At 41.0% G+C, this 17,267-nt stretch overlaps 1 protein-coding gene and 1 long non-coding RNA gene across 2 annotated transcripts in view; one reads left to right on the top strand and one right to left on the bottom strand.

Annotated features, from left to right (window-relative positions):
* LOC141132014 (uncharacterized) overlaps positions 1 to 8,219 on the top strand; it is a 219,135-nt gene extending 210,916 nt beyond the window's left edge. Inside the window, exon 3 of the long non-coding RNA XR_012242853.1 lies at positions 6,991 to 8,219. This is a non-coding gene — a long non-coding RNA (uncharacterized lncRNA). The remainder of the gene's footprint in view (positions 1 to 6,990) is intronic.
* LOC141131998 (oxalate decarboxylase OxdD-like) overlaps positions 1 to 15,996 on the bottom strand; it is a gene marked incomplete in the record, with an annotated part of 73,746 nt that extends 57,750 nt beyond the window's left edge. Inside the window, 1 exon segment of the mRNA XM_073619925.1 lies at positions 15,388 to 15,996. Coding sequence (XP_073476026.1) covers positions 15,388 to 15,483 — 96 coding nt within the window.
* Between the last annotated feature and the right edge of the window lie 1,271 nt (positions 15,997 to 17,267).

The following is a 17,267-nucleotide window of genomic DNA, read 5'->3' as shown; positions in this document are numbered from 1 at the left end:
ATTAGTTATTCCAGAACAATTAAATTATTGAATGTTATACTGATGCTGGGGAATAATGTTTTTAATTGTCTAATTTTCTTGCAATGTTAGCTTCAAAATTAATTGATTTTGGTTTTCTTGTTTGATTTCCCAGTTTCCTTCAACGCCACAGGAATGGCAGACTGTGGCATCCCATTTTGCCAGCCGTTGGGACTTTCCCAATTGTGGAGGGGCTATAGATGGGAAACATGTCCACATTGTGCCACCACCCCATTCGGGGTCATATTATTTTAATTATAAGGGGTTCCACAGTATTGTTTTAATGGCGGTGGTGTCGGCACACTATGATTTTTTATATGTGGACGTGGGGAAGAATGGCCGGATGTCGGATGGAGGAGTATTTGCCCAGACGGAGTTCTGCCAGCGTCTCCAGAGTGGTGGCCTGGGATTGCCACTGATGAGGATAACGTGGAAGGACTCCCCTTTGTCTTCATTGCCGATGAAGCCTTCGCTCTCAGCAAGCACCTCATGAGGCCATTCCCCCAAAGAACCCTCACCCCGGAGAGGAGGGTTTTTAATTACCGGCTGGCCAGAGCTAGAAGAGTGGTTGAGAATGCGTTTGGAATTCTGGCCAGCCGGTTCCGCCTGTTTCAAACAGCCATTAATTTGGCGGAATACAAACTTAATTTTATCATTTTATCGTGCTGCATTCTGCACAACTTTTAAATAAGCATTCTCCAAATTATATAGGCACAGTTGGGCCTGAGGCCGGACAAATAGAAGCCAACCTTACAGGCCTGGATACTGTCCGTACTGGCTTGGCCCCCCAAAGTGCCCGTCAAGTTAGACAGCAATATGTTAATTATTTTATGGGTAGGGGGGCCATTGCAATGGGCCAGGATATATAATTTTTGACAATAAAAAAATTATTGATGAAATCTTGCATTATATTTATTGCTTGCCTTTCTTTTGGGCTGTCTCCTAGGTTATGGTCGAGCAGTTGTAGTGCCAACTGTATTGTAATTTTAAATGTCTAAATAAGCTCCATTGCCACTGTAAACAACTTTTTTACAATTATAACTAAAATGATACTGAGCCTTGAAATAACAAACCACACATTTATTTAATTCCTATAAGGAGATGTTTTTATTAATGGTTGTTATGCATTCAGTTCTGCATTTAGTATAAAATGTTCATAGACAAAAATAGAATGATATCTTAATAATGTAGCAAAATATAATTATATCTAAATATTTATACCTAATCCACAAAAAAAATATTTTTGGCTTTTTGATTTTCACAAACAGGCTTATTTTTTTGTTTTGGGAAAATCAAGTTTTGTTTTTTTTTTTTTTTTTAAAGCAATTTTTTTTGTTTATGTTTTTTTTTTTATCAAGTTATTTTTGTTTTTATTATTTTTTTTAATAAAGTTTGTATATTATTTTTTTTGGTTTTTTAAAATCAAGTTTTTTAATTTTTTTTGTTTTTTAAAATCAAGTTTTTTAATTTTTTTGGTTTTTTAAAATCAAGTTTTTTAATTTTTTTGGTTTTTAAAATCAAGTTTTTTAATTTTTTTGGTTTTTAAAATCAAGTTTTTTAATTTTTTTGGTTTTTTAAAATCAAGTTTTTTAATTTTTTTGGTTTTTTAAAATCAAGTTTTTTTTTTTTTTTTTTGTGTTTTTTTGAAAATCAAGTTTTATTTTTTTGTGGATTTTTGAGGTATTTACGAGAAACAGCCCTCCTTTTTTACATTAGGTTAAACAGCCATTTATGTTCTGCCAAAAAAAAAAAAGAGAAGGCCCAGAATGGGGTCAGCAAAACAGGAAATGAAGGACATGATTGATGTTTTGGGGTTTAAAAAAGGGCATTTAGATTCGACCCAAACATCAATCATGTCCTTCATTTCCTGCTGCATACGATCCAGCCGATTCCGCATTTCATCCATGTCCTTATTCCAGGCCATTATTTGACCTATTAGCCGTTGGGCACTTTCAGAGGTGAAATAGTCACTTCTTGTTGTTGTACCTAAAGTGGAATGAAACCAAAAAATGTCTTTAGAAATATGCACACATACATAGTTTTTACCTTACCATAATAAAGCTGTTGTCTCAGACACTGACCTGGTGGGGTGCCCATGTAGCCTAATTCCTCCACATCCTCGGGGGTGGCACTATTGCTTGAATCAAGCACAACCAGATCCCCTAAAATAGAGTAGACAAATTACATTAAACAAAAGGCAGCCATGCATAGATTAACGTAAGCTGGTGTGTCAGACACCTGATGGGGTGCCCATGTCGCCCACCTCTCCTTCCTCCACATCCTCAATGGGACTTGGGCTTATTTCCCAATCATGTTTTGCTTGGGGTGGACTGTCTTCTGGTTGTTGGCTGAGTGATTTTTCCCCTATGTGAAACAAAAAATTATTAATCTAATTAGCACACAGATATTTTAGTACATAGTAATTTTCCAACATTTGTAATGAAGTGGTTTGTGTAGAGTTCCTATTTTACCTCAATATTTAAAATTAGAAAGACATATCGGATAGATAGATATCAATATCTCAAAATATAGTTAATAATCTTTTGATCTCTCTCTATATCTGGAACAAAATCTCTAAATATCTAACTAAATGTAAAGCCAAAAAATTAAGATAACTTCAAATCTTCAAAAAGAATGTTTTACATTTCTATATCTATCTATCTACCTATCTCTATATTTCTCTCTCTCTATATATTTCTCTCTCTCTCTCTCTCTCTCTATATCTCTATATCTATATCTATATCTATATATATCTCTCAATATATATATATATATATCTCTCTCTCTCTCTATAGTTATATATATATATAGTTATATATATATATAGTTATATATATATAGTTATATATATATATATATATATATATATATATATATATATGTGTATATATATAGTTATATATATATGTGTATATATATGTATATATATATATATATATGTATATATATATGTATATATATATATATATATGTATATATATATATGTATATATATATGTATATATATATATGTATATATATATGTATATATATATATGTATATATATATGTATGTATATATATGTGTATATATATATGTGTATATGAATATGTATATGTATATGTATATGTATATATGTGTATATAGATATATAGATATATAGATATATAGATATATAGATATATATAGATATATATCTATAGATATGTAACGAGGTTTATTAAAAGATCGTTTAAAACGATGAACAAAAAATCGGATAGGAAGGAAAAGCACATGGAGCAGTATACAAGGTAATAAACACAAGAGAAAAACACGACAAGTACTTACTTTTTTTAAGAACTTTCCGGATACGTCGGTATTGATCCGGCTCCCTGAGTTTCAGGTCAGACCATCTTTTTCGCAGTTGATCTTTGGAGCGCTGGACCCCAAAAGATGCCTGCAAAGTCTCCACGACCTTCGCCATTATTTTGGCCTTGCGCAAATTTGGCCGTGCGTACGGCCCATAATTGCCATCATAGTCGTCTTTGTGAAGAATGGCCACCATCTCCACCATCTCTTTAAAACTCATATTAGAGGCCTTAAATCTAGGCCTCATAGATTTCGCTGACGTTCCAGCCTCCGGGCTGTCTCCACTACCTGAGGTCGTCAACATTTCAGGTGTCTCCGCCATTCTTTAACTCCACTACGCGCCGTAACAAAAAATGGGCGGAGAACATGAGTTAAAATCGAACGTCAGGGGCGGGCGACGCAGGCGGAGTTTCACACATGCGTAGTGTATAAAGAGGGGCCTTGCGCACGTGTCGTACGTACGTTCTGTGCGTCGAATTAGGGGGCGGAGAATATGAGTTAATTTCGAACGTCAGGGGCGGGCGACGCAGGCGGAGTTTCACACATGCGTAGTGTATAAAGAGGGCCCTTCCGCACGTGTCGTACGTACGTTCTGTGCGTCGAATTAGGGGGCGGAGAACATGAGTTAATTTCGAACGTCAGGGGCGGGCGACGCAGGCGGAGTTTCACACATGCGTAGTGTATAAAGAGGGCCCTTCCGCACGTGTCGTACGTACGTTCTGTGGTAGGTGATAGTGGACCTGGACGTTACAAAACGAAGGTAATTTTAGATATTTTTTTTTTTTTTTGGTTTTTATGGTCATGACTTTGTAGCAAGCGGCCTATATGGCTTGATAGATTGATGAGGCCTACATAGGGAGAAGATGATGAGGGGTTAGCCGAAACCTATAATAAAAGTGTTTTTTGTCTTGTGACTTCATCTTTTCCAGATATAATGAATCCCCTATTTAAGGATCCAGAGTTCCTTACATCTTTTATTTCCAAATATCGAGAGATGAGGAATTTGTGGGAGGTGAAACACCCTCAGTATTATGCTAAGCATGTGAGGAAGTCAACGCTGGAGAGACTTCTGGCCTTTGTCCAGGCGACCATCCCGGAAGCAACAATGGAGACATTGCTCAAGAAAATTGGGGTCTTGAGGAACATGTATAAGAGGGAGCATAAGAAGATCCAGGAATCAAGGAGATCAGGAGCATCAGCAGATGATGTTTATGTACCCAGGCTGTGGTACTATAATCAACTCCGTTTTCTGGATGACCAGAATGAAGCCAGGCCATCACTTTCAACCCTTCCCTCCACCCTTCCCTCCACCCCAGCAGAGGCTGATGAGGAGCAAGCTGGGTCTTCCATCCTGGATGAACCAGATATGACCATCTGGAGTCAGGTAAATTATTTTAACAAATATTTACTGTACTAATATTAATGATGTTAACTGGATGTTATAATTGTCTAAAATAATTTGGCACTCAAAATTGTGTATACATATCAATTGACAGTAGTGGCTAAATATGTTTGGCACCTGCTTGAAATAATTAGGGTGTCTGATTAGACTCTTTTATTAAAGAGAAGTATTCACATTGAATTTGCTATTCATGAGAAGCAAACTGTGTGTCATTGATGAACCCAAAAAAATATACTCAAACTATTGTCCTTTTTTTATACACAGGATGAGTCCATCCAGGAGGAATGTGGGGAAAGTGGCAGGCAGGAGGAGACCAGGCCCATGGACAGCCTGGAGGAGGCCGGATTCACCATCATCCTGGAGGAGGCTGGGCCCAGTGTCAGGCAGGAGGTGGCTGCTCCCAGTGAGGTGGCTGCTCCCAGTGAGGTGGCTGGGCCAAGTGAGGTGGCTGGGCCAAGTGAGGTGGCTGGGCCAAGTGAGGTGGCTGGGCCCAGTAGGAGCCTGACCGAATCCCAAGTGCCTCCCCTCCACCTTCCCAAAAAAAGGGCCAGGAAGGGGATGGTCACACAGGACGCATCCCTGCGCCTCATGCAAGAGGCCACCCGTTTTTTAAGGAGCCCCCCCGAAGCGGAAGAATCCTATGGCTGCTACTTAGCCAGCAGGCTTCTTCAGATGAATAGGGAGCAGCGCCTCATTTGTGAGCGCCTATTTGGGGAAACAATCCATAAGGGGCTGCAGGGCACGCTAACACAAAACACCCAACTACATGAGGCAGCCCCCCCTCCTCCTCCTCCTCCTCCTCCTGCCACAACTGAAACACCAGAGCCACAGCCTCAAAAGAAGGCTACAGGGAAGGCTGCAGGGCAGCGTGGAGGAAAGGCTGCAGGGAAGAGAAGAAAATGATGACCTGGGTTCAGTCTGGTCTGACAGAAGACGCAGGCTGTTGTAGGACCACAGTCTGGGGACATCTAGATCATCTGCTGGTGCTGTTGATCTCTGGGATTCTTGGACCAGATTGTGCTCCCTCTTATATGGACTCCGCAAGATCCCAATTTTCTGGTACACCGACTTTTTCCAGCGTTGACTTCCTCTTTATTTTATTTTGACCATGAATAAATGGATCATTTTTTGAGTTTAGCAAAAGACTTTATGTTTTTTCTTTGAAATCATTGATTTTACACACAATGTTAAATTAACAAGGGACAACAATCTCATTGAGTTTGAAAAAAAACACACCAAAAATACATTACTAATGTTAATAATGTTCAAGTGGTAAGTCTTGAAAATCAAAAAATTTACGTAACCAAAAACGGTGCTTTGGGTTAACTTTATCTAAAAACTAAAAAATAATCACTATAAAAAAAAAAAACAGAATAATGGGTTCTTTGTGGTAACTTTACAAACCTAAAAAAAAAAAAGGGGAAAAAGTATTATTAGTATGGAAACATTGTTTTTAAAAAGGCATACTATATCATTCATGAGATCAAAGAGAAAAAGAATCCAGAAATCAGTTTGGGAGAACTCTGATTATGAACAGCAAAACACCTTCGTTCTTTATAGAGCCTTCGTAAAGAAGAAATAAAATGCGCTGCATTCAACGATCACAGATTTTGCAGCGTGATGAATGTGCTACCTACAATACGAACACTAGTTTTACTAGACCGAGTGCTTCCGTTTAGTTTTTGCTTATGAGCATGCGTCGTTTTTTTGTCCGTCGGACTAGCATACAGACGAGCGGACTTCGGGGTCCGTCGTACTTACGACGTAAAGATTTGAAGCATGCTTCAAATCTAAAGTCCGTCGGATTTGAGGCTAAAAAAGTCCGTTGAAAGTCCGGAGAAGCCCACACACGATCGGATTACCAGCCAGCTTTAGTCCGTCAGCGTCCGTTGGACTTTTGTAGACGAAAAGTCCGACCGTGTGTACGCGGCATAAATGTAATTAAACCGATTATTAAAATAGCAATTAAATAGGTCTTTTTCTGCTTTGGATTATTACTTAAATTTTTTTAATCCTAATTATCTTAAGCTGTCATAAACAATCCCTTTCTGAACATGTTTTGCTCTGCAATTAAAAGAATTTTACAGCACTTAAAACATTTTCTGTTATAAATTTTAGGATGACTAAAAAATCTTAATTAATACCAATAATAATCTGAATTGTTGTATACTGACTCCCTAATTCAGTAAACTCATTGCTAAAAACTGGCAGTTATCATTTCTATACTTTATTTTTCTTACAGCAACTGCTACACCTTTGGGATGAATTAGAGAGGAGACTGCGAGCCAGGCCTTCTCGTCCACATCAGTGTCTGACCTCACAAATGCGCTTCTGGAAGAATGGTCAAACATTCCCATAGACACACTCCTAAACCTTGTGGACAGCCTTCCCAGAAGAGTTGAAGCTGTTATATAACGGTGGGCCAACTCAATATTGAACCCTACGGACTAAGACTGGGATGCCATTGAAGTTCATGTGCGTGTAAAGGCAGGCGTCCCAATACTTTTGGTAACATAGTGTATTTGAAAAATGTACCATATGCAGTATACATAAAGTATTTTTCTGAGTTGATGGTCCTTGGGGCTCATTCAAACCACACAATATGCTTTATCATGCTGAAAATGCATGGGTGCTGGTGTGTCGTAAAACACATTGGGGTTGATTTACTAAAGGCAAATCCACTTTGCACTACAAGTGCACTTGCAAGTGCAGTCGCTGTAGATCTGAGGGGAAGATCTGAAATTAGGGGAAGCTCTGCTGATTTTATCATCCAGTCATGTTCAAACAAAAATGCTGTTTTTTTATTTTCCTTGCATGTCCCCCTCAGATCTACAGAGACTGCACTTCCAAGTGCACTTGTAGTGCAAAGTGGATTTGCCTTTAGTAAATCAATCCCATTGCATTGCTTGCTTCATTTTTCTTTTTTTTTTAACTTAAATATAATTATATGCATTGTAGCGCATTGTGATGCATTGCAACATATCGTAAAGCAATCTGAAAAAAATCCAACATGTCCTATTTTTTTTTTTTCAGTGCACACCAACAAGGAGCATTTTTTTGGCAAGAATAACTTGCTGTGAATGCCAAACACATCACCACTACAGGAATTTGTCTTATCCAAAAAAGCAGTTGCTTATGCTTATCATTACCAAATTACCCTAAACCTAAGGCCGGTCACAGATGGTTGAACTGGCCAAATTTCGATCCATCTATGGGCAGGCTGGTTGTACAGAAGTCGTTCTATCTATCGATCAACTCAAGTACGAACCAGCCTGTTGGGTTTGTCTTGTGCGATCGCAGCCGGTGGCTATAGCCAGCAGCAGTAATCATTGTATTCTGACAAAGTCCAGGAGCAAGGGGAAGGAAGAGAGATGCCGCTCTGGGAAGGGTGTCTGGAAATGTAGCTCTCCTCAGAGTAGGAACAGCAGGTGCTGGCTAAGCATAGGTAATTGGATGAAGGGAAGATTCTGCACAGCCGCACTCAAATCAAATGCCTTTATTTAAAAAAGGAGGTAATAATCCAAAAAGTACAGGCCACAGCAAACAACGGATCACAGGTGCTGACGTGTTTCACACTTTCAAAAGGGCTTATTCATTTTGAAAGTGTGAAACGCGTCAGCTCCTGTGATCCGTTGTTTGCTGTGGCCTGTACTTTTTGGATTATTACCTCCTTTTTTTAATAAAGGCATTTGAGTTTGAGTGTGGCTGTGCAGAATCTTCCCTTCATCCAATTACATTGAATTCTGACGGTGGGGGGAAACCTCCCACTGTCAAAATACAATAGTGCAGCAGGAGGGATTCCCCATTCAACACTGACTGAGTTGATGGGGAAACCTTAGGATGAAGGAAAGAAAAGTGTATAATCTTTGGCTTGCTCAACGCTTAACAATGCGTGCCAAATCATATCTTTGGGAGTATTTATCAAAATTGGTGGAAACAGACTCTGGAGCAGCTGTGCATTGCAACCAATCAGGTTGTCTCTTCAGCTTGTTCAATTTAAATGTAAAGGTAATAAAAATATGAGAGTATTCTGGTGCGCAGAGGCCAAGCAGGTAAATGCATATCAAAGGTACTTGGGGTTAACCAGTGACCAAAAAAGTTCATAAAAAAGATACTAGCATTGATAAAACTATCATTTACTGGTCTATTTATAAATGCTTTTCACGCAGCATTCACCAAGGGGCTTAAAAAATGTTTTAACCGCTTCCGGACCGCCCCACGCATATATACTGCGGTAGTACGGCCCTTCGGCCCAAAATCACGTACCTGTACGTGATTTCTTTCTTTAGGTCGGGGGCCGGAGGTACGCTCCCACTGTGTTCAGTCACTCAATGTCTATGTAAACAAGGTAGATCGCCGTTCTGTCAGAGGGGAAGATGGAGATCTTGTGTTTTTGCTAAGCAGGAACATGGATCTCTGTCTTTCCCCAGTCAAAGCACTCCCCCCTCACAGTTAGCAAGCACTCCCTAGCAGCACATTTAACCCTTTGATCTCCCCTGATGTTAACCTCTTCCCTGCCAGTGTCATTAGTACAGTGGCAGTGCATTTGTTTTTAGCAGTGATCACTGTACTATTGTCAATGGTTCCCAAAAAGTGTCACTTGGTGTCAAGATCTGTCTGCCGCAATGTCATGGCACAGCTAAAAATCGCTGATAGCCGCCACTACTAGTAAAAAAAGAAAAAAATTCCATAAATCTATCCCATAGTTTGTAGACGCTACAACTTTTGCGCAAACCAATCAATGCACGCTTATTGGGATAAATTGATGAAGAAATTAGATTTTTAAAATTTTTATAGCAGAAAGTAAATTGTCGCTCTTTTTTTGTTTATAGCGCAAAAAAAAGAAACTGCAGAGGTGTTTAAAGACCATCAAAAGAAATCTCTATTTGTGGGGGAAAAAAAGGACATCAATTTTGTTTGGGTACAGCGTCGCATGACCAGGCAATTGTCAGTTAAAGTAATGCAGCGCCGTATTGCAAAAAATGGCCTGGTCATGAAGGGGGGTAAATCTTCTGGAGATTAAGTGGTTAAAGGACAAGTTTGCCTTTTTTTAAAAAAAATAAAAATAAATGCACATCTTTTTGCAGGTAAAAAAAAAATGTGTATTTTTTTTTTAGTTGGAGCATTGCACCCATGATCAGCAGATTGCGGGTGCCATACAGAACTTCTGGTGACTTGTCAGTGTATCTATCTGCTCGTACCTCGTACGGGCAGGCAGATAATTACTGGCAGGAAGACAGAATGGTCTACCAGCAGCACCATGCTAGTTCATTGAAACTACAAGCCGTCAGCTGCAAAGGCTGTGGGGACTTGTAATTTCCCATTCACAGAGGACTGTGAATGAATGATGTAGCTAGGCGGGCAGAGCCCTGCACGGCCATGTTATTTTCACCAGTGACAGTGGGCGCCCGGAGAAGATACCCGCCTGCTGTCACTGGAGAGGGGGAGTGGTTGCAACTGCTGTCACATGTTACACGTTCCACCCTAAATACGGGTGGAACATGTAACATGTTCCAAAAGGTGAACTTATCCTTTAAAGTGGCACTTTTTGGCACTTGTACCTACAGGTAAGCCTATAATAAGTGAGCATCTCGGAAACTTGCATGGTTTAGGAGATATTCACCCTGCATGCAGCCGGTGACATCACTGGCGCATGCTCTCCAAAGTGACGGCATACTTGAGCCATTCCTTCAGATCTCCATGCCGCGGTCCGTGACTCCCATGCACATGCGCAGGAGTGACGTAATTGCGACATGGCCAATCAGGTGGCTGGATGACACAGACCCGGAAGGAAGACCGGGTGAAGATGGAAGTGCCTGTCAGCAGTGACAGCACGCGGCTGGAGGGATTTGTTTTAAGGTAAGTCTCGCATAATGTGCTAGTATGCGATGCATACTAGCACATTATGCCTTTGCCTTGCAGGGTTTAAAAAACATTTTTAACATTTGGTGTGGTTTACTACTGCTTTAGCCATTTGCCTACCAGGACAATTCTGACATTTCTCTCCTACATGTAAAAATCATAATTTTTTTGCTAGAAAATTACATAGAACCCCCAAACATTATATGTTTTTTTTTAGCAGAGACCCTAGAGAATACAATGGCGGTCGTTGCAACTTTTTATCTCACACGGTATTTGCGCAGCAGTTTTTCAAATGCGTTTTTTGGGGGAAAAAAAAAACTTTCATGCAATAAAAAAAAAACATTAAAACAGTAAAGTTAGCCCAATTTTTTTACATAATGTGAAAGATGAAGTTATGCCAAGTAAATAGATACCTAACATGTCACACTTCAAAATTGCACACGCTTGTGTAATGGCGCCAAACTTCGGTACCTAAAAATCCCCATAGGCGACAGTTTACAATTTTTTTTACAGGTTACATGTTTTGAATTACAGAGGAGGTCTAGTGTTAGAATTATTGCTCTTGCTGGTTATACCTCAAATGTGTGGTTCGAACGTCGTTTACATATGTGGGTGCGACTTACGTATGCGTTCGTTCTGTGAGCGAGCACGCAGGGGACAGGGGAGCTTGAATTTTTTTTTTTTTTTTTATTGTTAATTTTTTTTCTAGTTTGATGCTTTCTTTTTGCATTTTTTTTAGCTCACTTTTATTCCTATTACAAGGAATGTAAACATCCCTTGTAATAGGAATAGTTTGTGACAGATCCTCTTTACAATGAGAAATGGGGTCAATTAGTCCCCACATCTCACCTCTAGGCTGGGAAGCCTGAAATCCCCCCCCCAAAAAAAACATGGCTTCCTAGCCAAGGCGGCGACATTATTTTAAATTCAGAGGCCGGGCGTGATGTCTTAACATTGTGCCAGGCCTCCGAACAATCATAGAGACTCTGGGGACAATCTGGCCCGCTGGAAATCTCTATGGTCACCATCCGGCACCGGACGGTTCCTTTTCCAGTTCGCCGATCGCAGGGGGTGAGCCATTAGAAGCACTGTAGGGTGGCAGGGGAGGGGGGGATGTCCCCTCCCACCACCTATAAGAACGATCAAGGGGCTGAACAGCCGCTACGATTGTTCTTATGGTGCAGGGAATCGCCGGCTCTAAAAGAAGATATCTGAATGATGCCTGTAGCTGCACGCATCATTCAGATATCACGGCTCAAAGTCGACGGCGTCCTATGACGTTGGGCGGGCGGAAAGCCGTTAAGGCCTCCTTCACACTGCCGTTTAGATGCAGCCACCGAATTTGCTGCTGGCATGACTGGGGCATGCAACTAGCAGCCTATTTGAATGACAGGCTGACAGCGGCCGTCGCTGTTCCCATGTAGCCTCACGCAAATCGGGTGCCTGCAGTTAGGGTTGGATGTCCGAGCCTGGGCACAGTCAGTTGCATTCAAACTTGGACATTTGTCCCTAACCACAGGTAACTGATTTGTGCGTGGCTACATGCGATCAGCGGCTGCCGCTGTCAGCCTGTCATTAGTTTATATAGGCTGAGCGAGGCCGTTCTTCAGATGCCCGGTCATTCCAGCCGCAAGAATACGCTGATTATTGCTGCTGGAATCCAATGGCTGCATCTAAACAACCGTGTAAAGAAGGGCGTAAAAAAGTGTGTGAATCCTGGATAAAGTTTGAGTGACTATTGTGTGAAAAGCATTTATAAATAGACCAGTAATTTATTGTTTTAACAATACTAGTATCTTTGTGATAGCTTTTATTGTTTTAGTGATATATGGTCTTGGCAATACAAATGTGTGAAGTCATCCTAACTGAATTCCAAAAAAGTCAGGAAAATGTGTGAATGACCGGGCCATTTTTTGCGATTTGGCACTGCGTCGCTTTAACTGACAGTTGCGAAGTAGCGCGACACTGTACCCAAACAAAATTGACGTCCTTTTTTTTTCGCACAAATAGAGCTTTCTTTTGGTGGTATTTGATCACCTTTGCGGTTTTTATTTTTTGCGCTAAAAACAAAAAAAGAGCGACAATTTTGAAAAAAAAAACACAATATTTTGTACTTTTTGCTATAATAAATATCCCCATTTTTTTGAAAAAAAAGCAATTTTTTTCTCAGTTTAGGCCGATATGTATTCTTCTACATATTTTTGCGTACATATTTTAAGCGTATATTGATTGGTTTGCGCAAAAGTTACAGCGTCTAGAAAATAGGGGATAGATTTATAGCATTTTTATTATTATTATTTTTTTTACTAGTAATGGCGGTGGGACTGCGACATTATGACTGACACTTATGACACATTTTTGGGACCATTGGCATTTATACAGCGATCAGTGCTATAAAAATGCACTGATTACTGTAAAAATGTCACTGGCAGGGAAGGGGTTAACACTAGGGGGCGATCAAGGGGTATATTGTGTTCCCTGTGTGTGTTTCTAACTGTAGGGGGAGGGGACTGACCTAGAGGAAATGACAGATCGTGATTCCTAGCTATTAGGAACTCACGATCTGTCTCTCCTCACAGAACAGGTATTTGTTTAAATACACATACAGGTCTGTGTTCTGCCTCTCGTGCAAGCGATCGCTCGTGGCCGGCGGTCATCGCGACTGTCGGCCACAAGCAGACACCCACGCAGTGCAGCAAGCGCGCGCGTGCCTGCTGTCCCGATCCTGTGGGCCGACGTACAGCTACGGCGGTTCGCGGGATTGTGCCGATCTGCCGCAGTATAATGACGGCGGCTGGTCGGCAAGCGGTTAAATTGTCACGTTAAAAACATTTTGGCTCATACTAACAAAGTGCTGAATTATTAGCACCTAAAAACTTTGTTTGAAAGCTCCGCACAGCACAGCCAAGGGAGCATTACGGTACAAAGAAATGTTAGTTTATTTACGAATACCATAGTATACCATCATCAATGAGCTGGCCTGGCTCATGCTCCAAGGGTGGGCTGATATTGAACTAGCTCACCTGACTTTTTGTGCTATCAAGGACTGATCTATTAGGACATCAAGGGAGGCCTTCAGATATTAGGAAAGTTTCCTAATCCGCTGCAGCGGTAGAGGGTTCAGCTAACCACTTATGCCCCATACACACGATCAGATTGTGGGCCAACAAAACTGTGGAATTTTGTCTGAAGGGCGTTGTCTCAAACTTGTCTTGCATACACACGGTCACACAAATGTTGCCCAACAATTACGAACGTAATGACGCACTACGTGGTTTTTCAGCTCTTTAGCACCACCCTTTGGGCTCCTTCTGCTAATTTCATGTTAGTAGAAGTTTGGTGAGTGTTGATTCACGCTTTTCTCTTCCGTTTAGCGCTTTTCATTTCGTGCTTTTCAGTTCGTTTCTGAACGGCCATTCGTCAACCAGACATCGGAGGAGATAACGTGTTATTTATTATTGGCATTGGAGTTATTGTTTTGACATTATTTTTTGGTTGAATAATGATTTGATTTGGTATATTTTCTATATTTTTGGATGTATAGAATGCACTTATTGGTTAAGTTCTATTGGCAGATAACATGTCTAATTTTATTTATTTTTTATTTTTTTAATGCACAATAAAAAAAAATGTGTAGAATAATACTTGGCTATGTGTTTTACTTCAAATGACAGTTTGGGAGTAGCAGTTACATTTTAAAAAATACGATGTCAAATTGACAAGGGATACCAACATAGTGGTGTTGTGGTAACTTGCCCAAATAAAAAAAAATAAAAAGCATAATAATATTATTCTTGATATCACGAGAAAAAAAAAGCCTTTGAAAATTAGTGTGCAATAACTCCATCAGTATCACCAGCAAAGCAGCTTCATTATTATCCCATTAAAGAAGAAGAGAATTGTGCGCTGCATTTGGAGATTTCATAATTTGCTGCGTCACAAATGTTAATTCTCCATTACGAACGCTAGTTTACAAGACCGACCGCTTCTGCTTCTGAGCATGCGGGTTCGTACTTTGGACTTTTGTCTGATGGACTTGTGTACACACAATCGGATAATCCGACAACAAACATTTGTTGGCGGAAAATTTGAGAACCTGATATCCAGGTCCAACAACAATTGTCCGATGGAGCATACACACGGTCGGATTGTCCGCCAACAGCCTGACATCCAACATTTCCCATCGAAAAGTCTGATCGCGTGTACGGGCCTTAAGTCCAGACTCTGTCATATTTTTTCGAACAGCCTCTATTATTATAGGTGTCCTTGTATAAGGGTACCACATTATTTACAAGAGTTTTCCATAGACATACAGAGGAAGGAGTCTTTCACTTCCAGCATAGGACAGTGGATTTCCTGGCATAGAACACCAAGAGACCCAACAAGGTTCTCTCGGCCACCCTGGGCACCAGGTCCTCCACCAACCCCAGAAGGCAAATTCTTGGGGATGGAACAATAGAGATACTTAGTAGTTCATTCACCACCATAAGGATTTGTGACCAAAAAAACTGTAATTACCGGGCAGGACCAGAAGATGTGAATGTAGTCCCCGGGGTGGGGGGCATGGTCACAACACTCTTGGGGATATTTACTAAAGCTGGCGCATGCCAAATCTGGTGTAGCTCTGCATAGAAACCAATCACCTTCCAGGTTTTATTGTCAAAGCTTAATTGACAAAGATCAACTTAGAATATGTTGGTGTTATACGAATGGGACAAAACTCAACAGTGAACGTAATAATAAACATATTTGGGATATAGACCAATAAGGTACATACCTGTCTACATTCAATGTGGTTTTCGTAAGGTTGAGGTTTGTTGGAAGAAATATGAGCAATTCCGTCTTCTTGCATCTCAAAGGCACTGTTATCCATTGTAGCTGGATCCAGGTAGCCTGCTGTAGGATGCTATGGCTGTTCCCAGGTGTAGTCTGGAGTCTAGTACCACCTGCAGCCTGCTGCACCTTTTTATACCTCTTTCACAAGGAATCCAGAAGCAACTGTTCATCACACATGGTACAGAGATGTGAGCAACAGCCAATGGCATCAAAGGTGTCTGGTGTGGGGAAATACTTGTTCGTTATTGCAGTTCCTCAATAAACATTACTGTGATTCATGCTAATCTGACACTACATCAGCAGAGCAACAGGGAAAAAAATAGAAAAAACAACTTTGTTAAGTACTGTGAAAAGTGATCTCCTCGCTGACTTTCCTGAAAAAGAAAAATTTGAGTCAAGAAGAAAAAAAAAAAAAAGATGAAAATGTTTCTGATGGCCCACAATCGAGAGGATCCTCGAAGTGTGAGAAGACAACAATGTCCACAATTGATGAAGGAATCAATAAATGGAAGAGAGAAGGGCATGCACTGTTTGTGCATATATATCAAGGATATCTGGCAGATGTATGAGTATTTATAATGCAAATTAGGATAGGAGAACATAATGCTATAGAATTTGCATCACAATATCCACTGTGAATATTTAACTCTATGTTCAGGCCAGTCAAGTTCCTCCACTTCAAACTCGCTCATACATGTCTTTATGGACCTTGCTTTGTGCACTGGTCCAAATCATTTATTGGAGGGGGGATTATGGTGTGGGGTTGTTTTTTCAGGGGTTGGGTTTGGCCCCTTAGTTCTAGTAAAGGGAACTCTTAAGGTGTCAGCATACCAAGACATTTTGGACAATTTCATGCTCCCAACTTTGTGGGAACAGTTTGAGGATGGCTCCTTCCTGTTCCAACATGACTGCACACCAGTGCACAAAGCAAGGTTCAAATAAGACATGGATGAGCGAGTTTGGGATGGAGGAACTTGACTGGCCTGCACAGAATCCTGGCCTCAACCCGATAGAACACCTTTGGGATGAATTAGAGTGGACACTGCGAGCCAGGCCTTCTCGTCCACATCAGTGCCTGACCTCACTAATGCGCTTCCGCAAGAATAGTCAAACATTCCCATAGACACACTCCTAAACCTTGTGGACAGCCTTCCCAGAAGACTTGAAGCTGTTATAGCTGCAAAGGGTGGGCCAACTCAATATTGAACCCTACGGACTAAGACTGGGATGCCACTAAAATTCATGTGAATGTAAAGGCAGACGTCCCAATACTTCTGACAATATAGTGTATTTTGTGATAATAGTGTGGGTTAGGTCCTATACTGTCCCCGCATGACTATTCCCCTGTGCACAATGCCAGCTCCATAAAGACATGTGGGTTGAGTTACTAAAACTGGAGAGTGTAAAATCTGGTGTCCCTGTGCATGGTAGCCAATCAGCTTCTAACTTCAGCTTGTTCAATTAACCGCTTTCTGCCCATATAACTTACTTATACGGCGGCAAGGTGGCACTGCTGCGCCAGACCACGTACCTAGTACGTGATCCAACACTTCTAGGTCTGGGGCGCGCATGCCAACCGGCGCCAGCGCTGGCCCACTCCCGCTGTGAATGTACACAGCGGGAGCTGATCTGCGGGCACCGCAGACTCGATGTCCGCCGGCACTCACTGATTATCCAGCACAGAGGCAGAACGGCTGTCTGCCTATGTAAACAAGGCAGATCGCTGTTCTATCAGTAGGGAAGGGGTGAACACTGTGTTCCTGCCCCTTTGATCGCCCCTGGTGTCTAACCCTTTCCCAGCCAGTGTCATTACCCTGTTTC

The sequence above is a fragment of the Aquarana catesbeiana genome, linkage group LG01 (assembly GCF_042186555.1).
Source record: "Aquarana catesbeiana isolate 2022-GZ linkage group LG01, ASM4218655v1, whole genome shotgun sequence".
Classification (NCBI taxonomy): Eukaryota; Metazoa; Chordata; class Amphibia; order Anura; family Ranidae; genus Aquarana; species Aquarana catesbeiana.
Note: the sequence above shows the minus strand (reverse complement) of the source record. Positions and strands in the feature narration are given on the sequence as shown.